Raw genomic sequence first — 17,255 nt, 5'->3', positions numbered from 1 at the left:
TGAAGGGAATTAAAATGGTGCTTGTCTAATTCTCATTAATTAAATCTTAGAAATAGTCTGTGATTTCTGTAGGTCAGCCTACAGATGACTGCTCTCCTGTGAAGCATTTCTCTGCCTCCCAGGAGACAAGTTCTATAAGTAGCCACCACCACTGCCCCAATAGGATCTTTTCTGGTTTATAATCCTGTGTTTATGGAATTGAAATTGACTTTTTCAGAGGCATCATCTTCTGTTTTTCGAGTCTTACTAGACTTTCCTCCCCCCCGACCCCCATACTCCCAAATCCAGTTCTTTGCTTTGTTCTTCCATTTCCCTACCTTGGTCCTGGCCATCCCACATGTCTGGAAGGTGTTCACTTCTTACCTTGGTCTTAAAGAATCCCTCTTTCCCTTTTGGGCTTAGCTTAAGCACTACCTTCTTCACCAAGCCTTTCTTGATCCCCCAACCATTATGCCCCCCCTCCTAAACTAACTTGTGTTGAGCTACTTTGTATATAGCTGTCTTTATTCTCTTCATGCTAATTCTGCATATATTCATATATGTACTTATTGCTGACCCCATCAGAAAGTAAACTCCTTGCACATGGGCATGGTTTTATTTTTTGTACTTGTAACTCCAATGCCTTGGCAAATAGTAGGTGCTTAATAAATACTTGTTAATTGATTAACTTAGATAGAGCATTTTCTCTGAGCCATTGGCTTTGCACTGAAGAGGGTTGTGGAATTTGGGGTTATAGGAAAGGAGGGTGGGGTGGATCAGGGCTTCCACCTTAGCCTCAAAGAAGCTGTTTCCTAGGCACTTGGATCTTGCTCCCACCAGAGAACCCTTTTGCATTATTATTATTGCTGGATAGCTTAGTTAGGAGAGTTGTGCCACCCTTGTTAAATATCCCATGCATATCTGCATCTCAGGGAACAGACAACTACCATCTGATCATTATTATAAGCGGAATTTTTATTTTACTAAATTATCTATGTTAAAAAAAAATCTGTGCCTGGTGTGGAATTTCACTCCATCAAGTGTTACAAAATTTTTGTTTTCATTACAAGCAGGAGGATGAATGTAGGACAAGTGTTAGGAAACATGGCAATAAATTAGAATATAATTTACAAAAGCAAAAAAAATAACAGTGTAACACATTAATACTGAGTATAAAATAATAAGCAACTAATCACAATAATACAAAGGTAATTTCATTCTGTATTGTTAAGGATACCTATGTGAACATTCACTCCATTAATAAAGATGCTAATTAAATGGGCTGTTTTGGATTTTAAGCTCTAGGGCACATTTTAACTTTTTGTTGTTGCTGTGGTTAGACAGTAACAGCCCCTGTGGCTATTACTGCCCAATAGCAGTTACGGGCACCACTGAATTTTTTTGGTGCCTTCAATATGCTTTTACTACTACTAGACTGGGGCCTGCCTGATGTGACTCAGCTTTTTCAGACAGTCCTGTCATTATTTAGGGTGTAGTGTTGTTTAGCTTGGATTACAGAGGGGGCTACAAAAGCAGCAGCAGCAGCAGCACCAGCAACCTGCTCTGCTGTGGGGAAAAAAATTAGAAATTATTATTTTTTTTGTCAGGTTTCAGTTTCAGGTCCTAGTCTGAAGCTTCCTTTAGTTAATAAACCCAGATACATTCTGTGTTTTATTCCCTTTAACAATGCAGTCCGATTTTGCCCTAGGAGATTCTCTAAATTCCAGCCACAGTGTTGTTGAAATTGACCAGTAAACATTGGACACCCTTTGTTCTAGCACCAGCGGGAGCATCAAGCTGCGCCCATGGGGACAGCCTTTGCAAAGTTAATATTTTAAGTGAGGTAAAGAAAAAAAAAAGGAGGGTCCTTCTCCTCTAGTTAATGATATTAACAAAACTCCTCTGATGAAGAAACATTAGTTAATATTTATAATTGTGCCCTGGAGAAAATCTGATCCTGAGAGCTACCTGTACTTGGAAGTACCAGAGCCCCACCTTTCTCTTTTCTTGACCTCACCAGGACACACTAGCACCAAGGTAACCACATGAAGAAGACAGATAAAATTCGGGTTGCTAGGTCTGTGGCATCTGAGAGGCCTAGGCAAGGAACCACTTTCATATCATCAAGGGCTCCCTACCCTGTATGAAAAGCACATTGGGGAAACTTGGAAGCTTGCTGTGATGTTGAAAGAGAAAGCTGCTGATTGGATGGGGATGATCAGGCTTAAGGGTAGTGTGCTGAACAGCATCCCAAACAAATTAGCCTAAAATATTCATAGTTTGGTTAGTTTTCTGAGTCCAAGAATCAGAGTATGAATTCTTCTCTTTCCTTTTAGGGGAAAAAAAGTGAAAGAGACAGAGAGAGACAGAATCAGAGAGAAAGAGAGAGATATAGAGAGAGACAGAGAAACAGAGACCAAGATACAGACACAGAGAGAGAGAGAGAGACACACAGTCAGCCCCTCCCTACTCACTCACATTAGTCCTACTGAGAGTGGGACACATTTATCATGCTGTTTGGGAACACAGGGATGAGTTGGATTGAGCTCTAAAATACTCTTTCACTGACAGCACTACTTCCTAAAAGTGCCATTTGGGTTTTAGTATTAAGCACAAGGTATTGTTGACGTTCACATGATAGACTGCAACTGCTACAACAACGGAGTTCTGCTGAGTGGGATACAAAAGCTCATACACCAGATATTCTGGTGAGCATACTCTTTCTTTTGTCTCCTTGTGAAGTCTCTCATAGAGCAGGACGGGGGACTGGGGACCGGAAAGACAAAGAGCTGGCCCTTGTGTTTTTAGATTCATTGGATTCTAGAATTAGATTTGCCCAAGGAACCGGGTTTCACATTTAATCACAATTCGGAGTAGCCATAAGCAAACTGAAACCCGCGCTTCAGGGAGTGATGAAATGAGGTTACCGTGACCTATAGTCCTCATGCATTTTTTTCTTCTTTGGTTACAATCCTCTCTAATGCTCACAGAAATGGCACGTTTACCTTCAAGTACACACTGCTCTATCCATACACACCCCAAAGCACGCGCACACAAGCGCGTGTGCACACATGCACGCACACACACATTCTCTTGCTCTCCTATAAATAAATGCCCTTCTACCATATCAAAGAAGGGGGCATCTGGATCCCACTGAACTGTCAACATAGTTTGCAGAAAGAACTGTCTTGTTATGACATAGCCAGGCTAGCTGTTGCACATATCCTCTTGCTAAGTCCAACTGGAGGCTAACAATGCAATGAGCCGTTCTGTGGCTATTGACGTAAACAATGGTCAGCTGGAGAGGCCAAAAAAGGCAGCCAGGCATCCTGCCCATACAGGGGCAACCTAGGGCCTGGTAGCTCAGTCTCCATCCCACCTCGAGTCTGGCTTCTCTACGGAATTGAAGTGCTTTTCCCTTAAAAGATTAATAGAAATCTCAGTTTCACTTGTCCAGTGGCCAGATGGCTACATACCTTTAGCACTGAATGTATAGACTTGTATTTCATGCCCAGCTGCAGCATCTGATGCACTGCCTTCCACTCTGTCCCTCATTGTCACTCTGTTTAATAGCATTTTATAAATGGCTCACAGCAGTGTTCAGAAAAGGGGAATTACTCCTAAGGAAATGAGGTGGAATGAAGAAAAATAATACAAATTTTCTTTACTTCTGATTTATAATTGCTCCTTAAATACATTTCAAAGCCTGGTTTTATAATTTAAACTGTGGTGCTGTTGTAGTGAGATAAAATACAGTAAATATTTTAAGCTATGACTTCAGATTTCTGAATCTTCTTTACTTCCATAGTAGACCAAGTCATAACAGCTACATTTTAAACAGTTTTAAATACAATGGATTCAGTGTCATTGCTAAGTCCATAATAAAAATTATCTTAATGGTCCAAGGAGGTAAACGGGCTATTACTTGAAGAAACACAACAGTTCCACAGTAAGTGATTGATGTTCTGTGTTGTTTGGATCTCTCCGATCTGGCATTCCCTCCTTATACTGTGTCCAGCACTTTGGATCAATAAATCCCACTTCACAGAAGTTAAAATAATATTGAAATCCTGTCAGCTGGGGCTGACCAGTGGTTACGTTTTCCACAGGGTAATGCATTCGCAAGGACGTCAATCCCCTTCCTCTGGGTGGCTCTCTTTGATGGACACATCTCCACGATGAAATAACAAGGTGCTCTCTCTCTCTCTCTCTCTCTTGCTCTCTGTGGGTCAGTGTCCTTGGCACGTCTTACAACACATCTGTCGGAAGTATGCACGACTGCAGAACTTAAACTTCAACACCAGTGGGCAATAGGCCACTTTGTTCACATCTTTGCACTCTAATGAATGGGGGCAGAAAATGAAAAATGATTAGAGATACAGAAGCAAATCCCTAAACAAGCCGTTAGACAACCTAGGTACTGGGGAGGGAGGGGCCTGAGTGGCCTTGTCCACCAAAGCCACTGTATCTTGGGGGGTTTTGTTTTTGTTTTGCTTTAAGCCGACCCTGTCTGGGGCAGCCTAATAGATAGATGTCTTTGATATATTTTAATGCAAATTAAAAAAATGTTTGCAAGGCTCCTCTCCCAGACTTTTAGGATTGTGTATGCCCACTGTGTCTTGAAAGAATTACCATTTGTTGGGATAAGTGATCACTTTAGACAGCTTGGAAGCATGAGTCATTTTTCTTACAGCACTTTTATTGCTTCTTTCTCAAGGGTTATTTTATTCATCGAAGCCAGGTTATCCAAAATCAAACAGGAGTTGCCCTACTGGGTACCACAGTACACACATCTCAAGAGAACCACTCACTGAAACCAGGAGACAGTGGAGTTGGATGAACCTGGGTGAATGAAAAGTTGGTGAGACAAAGAATGGAGGCTGAGTGGCTGGCCTCACGTGGCAGCAGCCTGTGGGATATGGAAACATATAGAAATGTCTTTTGTCATCTGGGAATGAGACATGGTTTCCTTTTTTTCCCTATGTGTTTTTCCCCTCTGGGTTGAAGTTGCCACAGCTGAAGCCTACTGGCCTCTTAGCCAGGAAGTAAATAAATTACTTCCTTTCCACATGTTATCTCCACCTTGAAGCTGACCAGGGAGAAGTTGGAGGAAGGGACAAAAAGAAGAGAGAAACGGAGAGGAACAAAGATAAGGCAGGCATTGATTACTGAGGGGAATGGTGGGAGGGAATGGAGATAAGGCCTAAGCTTCTCAGAGATCTAAGCCCTGTTAATAATGTCATGCTTCCCAACTGTTCAGGCCCCCTTTATCTGGAGATTTAAAAATACTTGCCAAGCACAGCAATTAGCTTTCTGAAAGCCCAGCATCCTCATTTTTCCAGGTGGACACATTGAAATCCTGAGCATTTTTAGGGAATTGTTTCATCTGTTTCTGACCCTTTTTCACAGGATGGTCCTCATTAGAATAACAATGGATCTGGGTAAAGGATGAAGTGCTCTCTGCTATTACCTCAACAGGGATATTCTTCCCCTGTGTGAGGGTGTTGATACTGACTGGAAACCTCTCTGGCTTTGGTTTTTTTTTTGGTGAGGCAATTGGGGTTAAGTGACTTGCCTAGGGTCACACAGCTAGCAAGTGTTAAGTGTCTGAGGCTGGATTTGAACTCAGGTACTCCTGAATCCAGAGCTGGTGCTTTATCCACTGCGACACCTAGCTGCCCCCAAACCTCTCTGTTTTGATGAGGCTCAGAAGCACAGGACACAGGCCTTACTGATGATAGATATAAAGAACAAACTAGAAGGAGCCCTGAAAAAAATCTCCTTTCACTCTAAACTTCCCATATGCTTGGGATGGAATGGAATGAGCATCCGATCAACAGAACTGCTTGACGATTTTTGCTCAGGGACTGATGGCCTAATCTCAGAATGGCAAAATCACCCGCAGATGTTACAATGAAACCCAGCTCTCATCACAACATCCCTGGAGAAAGTGACTTATTTACTCAGAGGTAGAGACTGGGTACAATTCCTAATTTCAAGAAAAGGGGAAAAAAGCATGCTTTTCACAAGGCTTTTGGAAAGGTGTATCCTTGGGTGGGAGTGACATGGGCACTACAATATTAGTCACAATTTCGCGAGGGGCTTTCCCTCAGGTCTTCCTATCAGATTTTCAAGAATGATTTCTTCTTGGAAAGGTTAACAGAGGATACACAACTACAGAGGGAGTGAGTAAACTCTTTAAGTTTTGCCATGGAAGGGAGAAAAAAAATTTGATCTAAGAGGTCAGATTCCAACACCCAATGGCAAGATCTACATTAGGACTATGCCTTCAATTTCCTACTTCTGGGAATCATTTTTCTTCTTTCCTTCTATGATTACAGTGTTCACATAAAAGATCCCCCAATAGGCTATAAATATTTGAATGGAAAAAATAGTTGTTGTTGTTGTTTTTTATCTTCTACCATGCCTAGCTCAGTGCCTTCCTTGAACAGAGTAGGACTTAATAAGTCCTTATTATTGCATGAATCAGCATTGCAAACAGCAGGAGTGGAATGTGTCCAAGCAACACCATGTTAACAAGTCAAGAAAAATTTGACCTAATTATTCTACCTTTACAAAGGAGTCAGACTTCTCTCCTATCTTTAACTCCATCATTACAGTATATGCTGTAGACTCTCCGGCATGGTTTGTATAAGACTAACAACAACAACACACACTTATATAACATTTTAAGTTTTATAAGACACTTTCCCCACATACAACTTTGTGACATAAGTACTGCAAGTATTAAGCACCACCCACTTTTTACAAGTTAGGACAAGGAAGCTCAGAGAGATGACCCGATTTGTCCATGATGATGTCCTCAGTAAATTTTGGAGCTGGGCTGGGATACACCTCTTTCAAATATTTTCTGGGACTTTGATGGGGGGGGTGTTGTTTGGGTTTGGTTTTTAATTTGGGATGTCTTTATCAAAATATAAAAAAGGAAATGAAAAGTATAAGTTGACTTATTTAGACACACATCTCTTGCCATGATGGTGCTAAAAGGTTTCTGGGCTGGGAGATAAAGGAAGGGTCTCCTTCACCTCCAAGAAATGCTAATGAGCCTGCAGTCAATCCCAAAATACCCCAATCACAGCCATTATGCACACCTCCCGATTTTGCTAGCCTAGCTGAGGAGTTTGTGAAAATGCTAGAGATGCTCATCAATTTAAAAATCAAACATACAGTAACTTTTTTCCTGTGGCATTCATTCTAAGGATCGCTTACGTGGTTATTAGATGAATGGATTACTTATCTGGTTTTAGATAAATGCAGTGGTTAGAGGGGGTAAATATTTAAAGACAGCCAGACTTTGGCATCTGATTAAAGTGAGTGTTGCAAAGCCAGGGTCCTTACATATAATGTCAGGATTAGCAAAACATAAACAGATCCAGCCCAATTCTTTCCCCTAACTCAGGCTGCTGTGAATAGAGTGAAGGGGCCCCAATCCCCAGGCTATGATGGAGGTAAAAAAAAATCTCTCTCCAACAGTGGGACTCCCACAAAGCAGTAGACCTCCAGAAAAACCATTCACAGAACCTCAAAAAAGGGATCAGCTGGAGACAGTATTGTTATATTGCTTCTAAAGCAGTTTCTAACCTAATTGACAAGAGGGAGTTGTTAAGCTGGGACTGACCCAACAGGAATAGAAGTGGGACCCTATGTGATTTGTTTTTAAGGATACCACAAGGTCCATCTCAACTGCCCTAAAGTGGCTCTGAGTCACAACCATCATAGATGCTTCTTGGGTTATAACATGGGGCTTTCTAAAATGCATATCTGGATGTTTAGCAAGTTAATATATACTGCGTGGTGATTAGTATTGGAGGCAATTAGATAGCACAGATAAAGAACAAACTAGAACAAGCCCTGAAAAAAATATCCCTTCGCTCTAAACTGTTCTAGAGCACAGGGCTTGGGGTCAAAAAGACCCGAATCTGAGTCTTGACTCAGACAATTACAAGCTGAGAAACTCTGGGCAAGTCACTTAACATCTGTATTGACTTAGTTTCCTCATCTGTTAATGAGGATAATAATACCACCAACCTCACAGGGTTGTTTTAAGGAACAAATGAATGAAGGTGTGCGAATTGCTTGGCAAACCTTAAGGAGATATATGCTAACTGGTATTATTAGCTACTAATTAATAGCATACACATCACTTTAGCAGGCATTGATTTTTCAGATCACCTGCTTACAAAGCAGAGAACAAAGAGCGCTAGATTGGGAGACAATTGGCAGGTGTTTTGCACTCTGGCCCTACCATTTACCATCTGAGTGACCATGGAAAAGTCATTTCCCTTTTCTGTGGATCAACTGGAAAAAGGAAGGGGTTGGGACTAGGCAGCCTCTAAAGTCCTTCTGGCTCTCAATTCTATAGTCCTAATATATGGTACTATGATCTTAAACCCCTGAGGGAATGGGATATCCAACAGGTGCTTTGATGGGGGAAAGGTCATTAGGGAAGAACCGTGAATGGAGGTCGCAGGGTAGCAGGGAGGCTTTCCACTGGGGCCCCCCTGGCTAGCTTAAGGATATTCAGAACCTGGCTGGCAAGGGGGGTGGGAAGGGGAAACCAGGGAACTAAAGATCAACTTTGCTTAATTCGCATTTTTGCCTGACTGGGAGAATCTGGTTTTATTACATCTTTGTGTTGGGAAGAAAATCTATTCAACAAACAAAGCCAACCATGACTGGCCTTTTAACCTCTGCAATATCTAGTTCTACAAAGGATTCAATAGCACTCTAGGCACCTGAACGTGCAGATGTGGAATTTTCTGCCCGCTTATGGTTCTGGCTCTTTAAGTCACCGCCATAGCAGGTGAGAGCCCCCCCATAGAAAAGTCAGACCCGTTTCCAAACTTGCATGGGGCCCACTACCCTGTACCACATGACAGAGAGGGAAATCTTTCCTAAATAAAACAAAACAAAAAGTGCCTCGGGTTGAAAAAGCATGACTTTCTCTTCCTCTTGCTTCTTTATATGATGAACCAGGGGGAAAAAAACACAACACCCTGCATTTTTCTTTTCAAATTCTATAAATTAAATTATGAGTTTAAAAAAAGTTACCTTAAACTTGATTTTTAACTTAAACTAATGATTTTTCTGGCCAGGTTATAATTACTTTGAATGTAATTATACTGTGAAGTAATTAGGGTAAAAAACTTCCTTTTTAAAAGCTTAAGAGAGGTACTCATTGGGCTTTTGGATTTACTTAAGCAATCTACAAGCAGCGTTATCCTGATGAATCTAACAGGCATTAATAATAAAGCTGGTGACTTCAATAGAGTGTCTTCTCTTCAAAGCCCTTTGAAAATAAGGCCTCATCAGTCCTTTCTAACTCAGGCCCTTATGTCAACACAAATAGCTTCCTACAAGAAGAAGAGTGATTATGAAAAATAACCCAAATCTCCAGCAGACTTACTTCATAATTTTGTTAGTTTCATCCTAATTTACAAAGGCTCTTCAATTGGCAGCAGTTTTCTGACTTGTAACTGAAGTTTCTCTGCTTATAAGTGTAAGCCCTGGGTTAGGGGTCAGGAGAAACTGTTTCCTAGTCCTGCTTCTGACCAGTGGGAAAGTCTGGACAACCTGAGACTCAGTTTCCTCATATGAAAAATAGGGGACAATAACACCTACAATTTTCTCCTTCCCAGGTTGTTGTGAATGCGTTTTTTTGTTTGTTTGTTTTTTGTAAATCTCAAATAGACTCTATTGAGCCATGCTACTTAACCCCTGTTGCCTCAGTTTCTCATCTGTAAAATTGGGATTAAAAACAGCACCTAGGATTGTTGTGAGGATCAAGTGAGATAATAATCATAACAGTGTCTGGCACATAGTAAGTGCTATATAAATTGTTAGCTATCATTATCACTACATTCAAGCACCTGTTGCCTCTAAAAAAATTACAGCAAACATTTATAAAGCACTTTAAGATTTGCAATGTTATCTCTTCTGATGCTCATAATGACCCTGGGAAGCAGGTGCTGTTATTATTTTAATTTTCCATCTAAGGCAACTGAGGCTGAGAAAAGTAAAAGGACTTGTCCAGGGCATATAGCTAAGTGTCTGAGAAGTGATGGGAAATCAGGTATTCCTAACTCCAAGTTCAGTGCTCTAGCCACCCTCTATAAGCCTAGGATTAAAGGAACAAAGCTGGCTCCTAGGCCATGGAGAATTAAGGAAGGTAGAGCTATGGCCTGAATTTCTGTCACCACCTTAATTCATTTAATTGACAGAGACTGGACTAGATGGCATCACTGGAAAGACAGGGAGGGGGGGCAACATAAAAGGTGACCTCCCTCATGAGAAACACATGGAGATACATATCAATATTTATTTCCCTTTCCTCTCCCCACATACATTTAACTTATATCTCAGAATGAATTTGAAGACCAGTAGATCTACACTGGACTTTTCAAAGCTTTGAAGGAGTGACTCAGCCCAATGACTACAAGTGAAACAGAAGCCTGGCAGCTTGAACATATTATTTCATTCATTCTACAAACACTTGCAGGACTTGTTTCTCCCCTCAGATCTGCAGTGAAGTGGCTTGTGTTAAAAAAGAGCCTGAGGGTCTAGCTTGGCCTCATCACTGTAGCCAGCACTTTTTGGGAACATGCCAAACATCTCTGTTTGTAGTACTTGCCTATGAATGGGCACGTTGGAGGGAATGTTGGAGATGGCTGACATTAAAAGGGTACATGAGATTCCATCTATCTATTTGCCTAGCTACAAATTTTAAATTTTAATTTGGGTATTTTCGATTTAAAAGAATCAAAGCCATAGAGTTAGTTGCTAATCTATCTCTGCTATGGAACCACAAGGCTTTGAGCTTACTATACACAATTTTCTATGCACACTGGTATGATGCTGCCAACAATAAAGGACAATGGCAGAGAGTATGGGGGGGTGCTGGGCAAAGGAGAAAAATGATAAAAGAGGGTTAAGGGTGCAATGTGCTATTTTCTGACATAAAAATGAACATTGTTGAGCCATTGGCCCTTTGTATATTGTGACTGTAAGAAGGGTTTCAAATAATCTGATATTTTTCCATTGCTCTAGGAACGGTCCAGTTGATTTTTGTACCTTTTTGGAAGAAAAGTACATCACTTTTCTTTATCTTCCTTACCTCCATATTTTCTCTGCTTGCTTTTACCCATTTTTTTTTTTTGGCGGGGCAATGGGGGTTAAGTGACTTGCCCAGGGTCACACAGCTAGTAAGTGTCAAGTGTCTAAGACCAGATTTGAACTCAGATCCTCCTGAATCCAGGGCTAGTGCTTTATCCACTGCACCACCTAGCTGCCCCACTTTAAACCCAATTTTATTCTCCCAATGTGCCACCTACTTTCAGCCACAAGGTAGTAACATTCCCGACCTAAGTCCAATTATTTTCTCCAACACAGGTATATGAGAAGAAGTGAAACCCAAGTAACTAAGACAGAATGAGTGATTCTTAAAGTAGCAGAGAAGAAAACTGGGCATTATTTCCTCTTCTTGAATCAAATGATCTTTATGGCCCATCTTCATTGCTCTTAAAACTTGAGGCAACCACATTAAACCCCCCCAGTTCAGTAGCAAATTTATAAGGGCAAGGATTCCAGGGTAGAGTAGAGTACTCTAGAAATGAATTCTATGCCATTTTAAAAATGGAGGTGATGATTTCTGAAGAAGCTGGGTTACAGGGTTTCAGAAAAGAGCTTTAGCAGAACCACTGATACTCTAGAAATACTAACACTCCCCAAAGCCACTGCCAGTCAGTCTGGTCCAGTAAATTCATATATATTAGCTACTCCTTTCCTGACATCTGTGGCCATCAAAAGGGACACCATGAATGGCTAACCAACCGCAATAAATACTGACAGAGTGTCTTGTGCTACTGAGAGACAGAAAGGACACACCATATAAACTACAAGGAAATCCAAGACTGCATGAAAGGTGGAGAAAATGGCATTTTGGATAGAGTTTCAGTATGAACCTTGAGTAGTCAGGTTCCAGCTGCCATATGCACTTACCAAAAATGATTCTGAATAATATTTCAAATGCTATGATACATGCTGCCTGTAATTCTCTTTCAGCGGCTCATGTAATGTTACCCTCGGCAGTGGCAGTCAGTCAAAGTCTAGCCTATGGTGCTTTAACTCTGCTGAAGGCTTTCAGAAGCAAACAGCTAAAGCAGATGTTTAACATAACAAGTCGTATCTCCCTTCATTTCCCCTACCCCTCCTTTGCACTTTCTTTTTCTCATCCTTTCCCTATTCTTTTCCCCACTTCAGTCCTCTGCCCATATTTCTCTGTCCCATGATAACTCCAAACCTTTCTTTAGCGCTCTGTCTCTGTCCTGTCTGTCTCTGTCTCTCTCCTCCCCTTTCCTCACATTTCACTATTTCACTATATTTCATCTACCCTTTACCCCTTTAGGTCCTAATACATTTACCTTCCCTAAAAGCGTCTGAGATCTGACTTATCAGCAATCACTTGAAGTTTAGCAGCTATGAAAATGTTCAAGATTCACCTACTTCTTGTTATCATGCTATATTGTGCCTATAGTAAAACATAGAAAGTTCAAGAGATTCCCCTAACTTAGATTTAAGAAGTGTCCCTTTTCATGTCTGCTTCCACCCTTACATTAAAAGGCAGTGTAGGGGCAGCTAGGTAGCACAGTGGATAGAGCACCGGCCCTGGATTCAGGAGGACCTGAGTTCAAATCCAGCCTCAGACACTTGACACTTACTAACTGTGTGACCCTGGGAAAGTCACTTAACCCCAATTGCCTCCACCAAAAAAAAAAAAAAAAAGGGCAGTGTAATCTACATTCTACTCTGAACAAATATCTCTCCGTCCTCCACTTTTTCCATAAGCCCTGAGCTCTGAAACCTGCCTCTCTACGGATATCTTTTCTTCCCTTGAAGGTCTTGCCAACAGAGGGCACTTCCTTCACCCATGGGACAAAGAGGGGGTGTTCCTGATTGTCACTTCAGAACTATTAGTCTTCCCCCTTCTCTTGGCACTCTCTTCTTTTTAAGTCTATAATGGCACTAGCCGTGTGCCCCAGGAGCAAATCATTTAACTTCAATTTCCTCTCTGTAAACTTCCTCTTTGTAAAATGTCCTTCTCTTCATGAGTTCAAATCAGGGCTCAGACACTTACTACATGTGTGACCCTGGGCAAGTCATTTAAATCTATTTTCTTCAGTTTACTCATTTGTAAAATGAATTGAGAAGGAAATGGCAAACCACTCCAATATCTTTACCAAGAAAACCTCAAATGGGATCAAGAAGAGTTGGACACGACTGAAAAATGGCTAAACAACAACAAAAATGGGGATAATAAAACCATGAACTTTATAGGGTTGTGCTGAAGATCGAGTGAAATAATGTAGCTAAAGAAAATTGAAATTTTTGAAGTGCTATAAACATATAAGTTGCTTTTAATTATCCTATCTGTATCTTCCTTTCCTCATCCTCATTATCTGGAGTGCTACCCCCTAGGTTCCATTCAAATGCCTAATTCACAGTTCTTCAAACAGTACCGTTTTCTCCTCTAGGATTCTGTATCCTGCATGCCATTCTCTCTGTTTCTAAAGCTTTCTGTTCAACCCCCTTGCCCAAAATCTCCACTTATTGAAAACCTATCTTTTTTTTTTAGTTGGGGCAATGAGAGTTAAGTGACCTGCCCAGGGTCACACAGCTAGTAAGTGTCAAATTTCTGAGGCTGGATTTGACCTCAGGTCCTCCTGAATCCAGGGCCGGTGCTTTATCCACTGTGCGAAATCCTATCTTTTCTGCAAGAACCAAATCAGATGCCACTTCCTTCTCAAAGTCTTCTCTGATCCTTCAATAGAAAAGTGATCTCTCCCTTTTCTGACAACTGTAAAATTTACTTTCCTTCTCTCTTATGGCCTTTTAATTTTCTATCTTGCATTAAAGTTATTTGTTTTCATATTTATCCTACCTACTATATTATAATCTCCCTGAAGGTAGGAATTTATATCCTATTGATTTTTATATTCCACCTAGATCTTAATAATATTTTGTGGATGGAAGATTTTTAGCATATTTTTTCTAAATGAATGAGTGAATGAATGATTCCTGGCATTCAAAAGGCTGAAACATATATTCCTTTGAAAGAGAAACAGAACACAAAACAGTCTATAGCAGAATCACTGGAATTGTCTGCACTTTATATGAAATATGCAACGAAGTGACTGATCTACTTTTTGTACTTGTAAGGAAAGCTTCATAAAATAAAGCTCTTAAGATTAGCCATGCTAGGGCAGCTAGGTTGCACAGTGGATAGAGCACCAGCCCTGGAGTCAGGAGGACCTGAGTTCAAATCTGGCCTCAGACACTTAACACTTACTAGCTGTGTGACCCTGGGCAAGTCACTTAACCCCAATTGCCTCACCAAAAAAAAAAGATTAGTCATGCTTTGGGGGGATTATTTTCTGAATTCTCCTTCCTCATCCAGGGAGGTGAAAATGTAATAGCCTGACCATTTACTTCCAGATTAACATGGAAAATAAGCATTTGGGCCAGGTTGGATAAATGGCCAAGAGGGATCTTTTCTAAAATCATCCAAGAATCTGCAGATAAAACCCTAACCAATTGTTAACAGAGATTTTTTTTTTGAGTGCTTAGAGGAAAAGCGGATAATCATGATGGTCTAGAATCATATAACATTCCATGTTTCCCAGGATGCAGTACTTCATGAGACCAACTTCATAAATACTTTGGTGTTTTCCTGTATAATCATCATCTACCAGAGAAAAGCATATGGAGAAATAAGCTGAAATGGAGGGTATAAAAGATATCAGGGTAACCTGTACATTTAGATATCCTATGGGTCATATCAGAGACCTTACCCTCTAGCCAGTGATGAGAGTCCTCTCTGCTGGAGTTCTCTCCCAGCCGAGCCTTGAAGCGGTCATTTTATTTTTGTTTATTTATGTTCTGAACTTGTGATTTCATCAGTGTAATGAATTCCCAGTATGAAAACTCCTGAGGGACAACTGGCAACTCACCCACAACTTATAGTTTTATTAAAGAGAGTTTCTGGGGGCAGAGAGAAATTTAGCAACTTGTCACGGGTATGGAGATAGTATGTAAAAGACATTACTTGAATCCAGTCTTCCTTACTCTTCTACTCATTGAACTAGATTGCCTCTCAGAGCTACTCTATAATCAACAGCATTGCTTTCACTTGTAAATCAAAAACTGAAAAAAAAAAACCCAACTAGTATTTAAAGCAAGACTTCATGATTTAGTTGACTGTTGAGATGGCCACATATTTTTGCCCTTTTCCTATCCTTTTACTCTCAATTCCTATATAGGAAAAACAATCCCCTAAACCACTGGGAATGACTGCTGGGATTACTGTTGGTAATTTACAACTGATAAAAGTTGTCCACTGTCATATTATCAAAAGGAGATCTTCTGTTTGGAAGAAAAATAACACTGCTTGTCAGAAACCCGCTTGCTATGTGTCGTGAACTTGGCAGGCTGACCTCAGAGCCCCCTGAGTGTGAAAGAGAGCCAGATTTCAGGCCTGCCCCTTAATAAATACACAGACAAAAAAAAAGGCGTGGGGAGCAAAATGAATTTAAATATAAAGATTTTTGCTGTGGCGGTTTTTATCCAATCTGGGTCGTGTTTTTAATTAAATTTGACAAATGCTTATTAAGTGCCTACTCTATAATAGGCACTAGGCTAGGGGCTAAGGGGAAAATGATTTAGCCTCCTATGGTTCTGTTTCCATAAAGGTCCTTAAGTCACAATCACACACACAAAAGAATCTATGTTGAAGCCCATAGGCAGAAACCAATCCATCTGCTTCCCAAGGGCAAGGACAAATTATGAGAGATTAAAAAACAGTGAATTTACATATATTTTAGAACCCCACAGAGGAGACAAATCTAAGTACAAGGTAGGTCTCTACTTGCAATCTCCGGCTGAGTATATATTATTCAATTCCACATCAAGATCCTTCTTAATGCATGTCTTTTAATAAGAATCAATGGCCTTGAGCAAAACTTTGGCACACTGTGCATATGCATGTGCTTGCTGATGACCATAGAATTATGGAATCTCGGATCTGGGAGGACCCTGAGGTCATCTAGTACAATCCATATCAGACCAAGACTCCCCTCTACAACAGTTCTGTTAAGTGGTCAGCCTCCCCCAAATACCTCTAGGGAAGAGGGAAGAAAGGGGGAGGGAATAGACATTTATTAAATGCCTGCTATATTCCAGGCACTGTGCTAAGCACTTTACAAATATTATCATATTATACTTTCACAACCACCCTGTGAAGTAGATACTATTATTATTTCTATTTTACAATTCAGGTAATTGAGGCAGACAGGTCGAGTGACTTGTACAGGGTCACACAGCTAGTACTCATTTGAGGCTGGATTTGAACTCAGGTCTTCCTGACTCCCCTCCCCAGAGCCCTGTCTACTTCAATACTTCTCTGTCTGAAGAGGAACCCACTATATCCCCCTCCAAGGTGGCCTATTTCAATTCTGGATAGCACTAGCTGTTTGAAAGGGTTTTCTTACACTTCACACCCTAACATTGTTGTCTGTGACTTCAGTCCATCTCTCTTAGTCCTAGGGCTAAGCAGAATGAGTCTAATCCATCTTCCATGTCTAACAGTCTTTCCAATAACCAAAGATGACTATTGTTTTCAAAAGTCTTCTCAACTCAGAATGAAATGTCCTCATTTCCTTCAGCCAGTCCTTATAGAGCTTAATCCCAAAGCTCTTCACCCCCTTGGTGCCCCTCCTTGAGATCCTTTCAAGTTTGCCATTACCCTTCCTAAAATGCATCCCCTTTCTTGTCAGTGAGTTACTGACTGAAGCAAACCACACGTGACAGTCCCTCCTTATTTTATCTTTATAACTCCTTTCTGGCTCAGCACAGTAGGTGAGTACACACAGTAGGTACTCAATAAATAGTGAGTGAATGAATAAAACCGACTTAAAACAGAAGCTTTTGTCATCAGAACTGTAGAAGCTTTCTGTATTCCTCATCTTCCCCCTGGGATTACTACATCTCCCTTGTATTAGTGTCTGGAATTACTAGGAGATATCTGAATGAACATTAGGAAGAGAACGCTTCTGGATCCCCCAGACCCTTTTAAAAACAGCTTGATGATGAGCTTCTCCCTTTGAAAAATGAGGAAAGAATACAAGGATTTGAAGCACAAGTAGCCTCAAACATGTGTTTTCATTATACTTTTACCAAGCATGAAACCTAATCTTCAAGATGGA

At 40.7% G+C, this 17,255-nt stretch overlaps 1 protein-coding gene across 1 annotated transcript in view; it reads right to left on the bottom strand.

Moving 5' to 3' along the window:
• Window positions 1-975: 975 nt before the first annotated feature.
• ADAMTS6 (ADAM metallopeptidase with thrombospondin type 1 motif 6) overlaps window positions 976-17,255 on the bottom strand; it is a 349,111-nt gene continuing 332,831 nt past the window's right edge. Inside the window, 1 exon segment of the mRNA XM_043970648.1 lies at window positions 976-4,318. Coding sequence (XP_043826583.1) covers window positions 4,209-4,318 — 110 coding nt within the window. The 3' untranslated portion in view covers window positions 976-4,208.

This window comes from Dromiciops gliroides, chromosome 1 (genome assembly GCF_019393635.1).
Source record: "Dromiciops gliroides isolate mDroGli1 chromosome 1, mDroGli1.pri, whole genome shotgun sequence".
Classification (NCBI taxonomy): Eukaryota; Metazoa; Chordata; class Mammalia; order Microbiotheria; family Microbiotheriidae; genus Dromiciops; species Dromiciops gliroides.
This window is presented reverse-complemented; position numbering and strand designations above follow the sequence as displayed.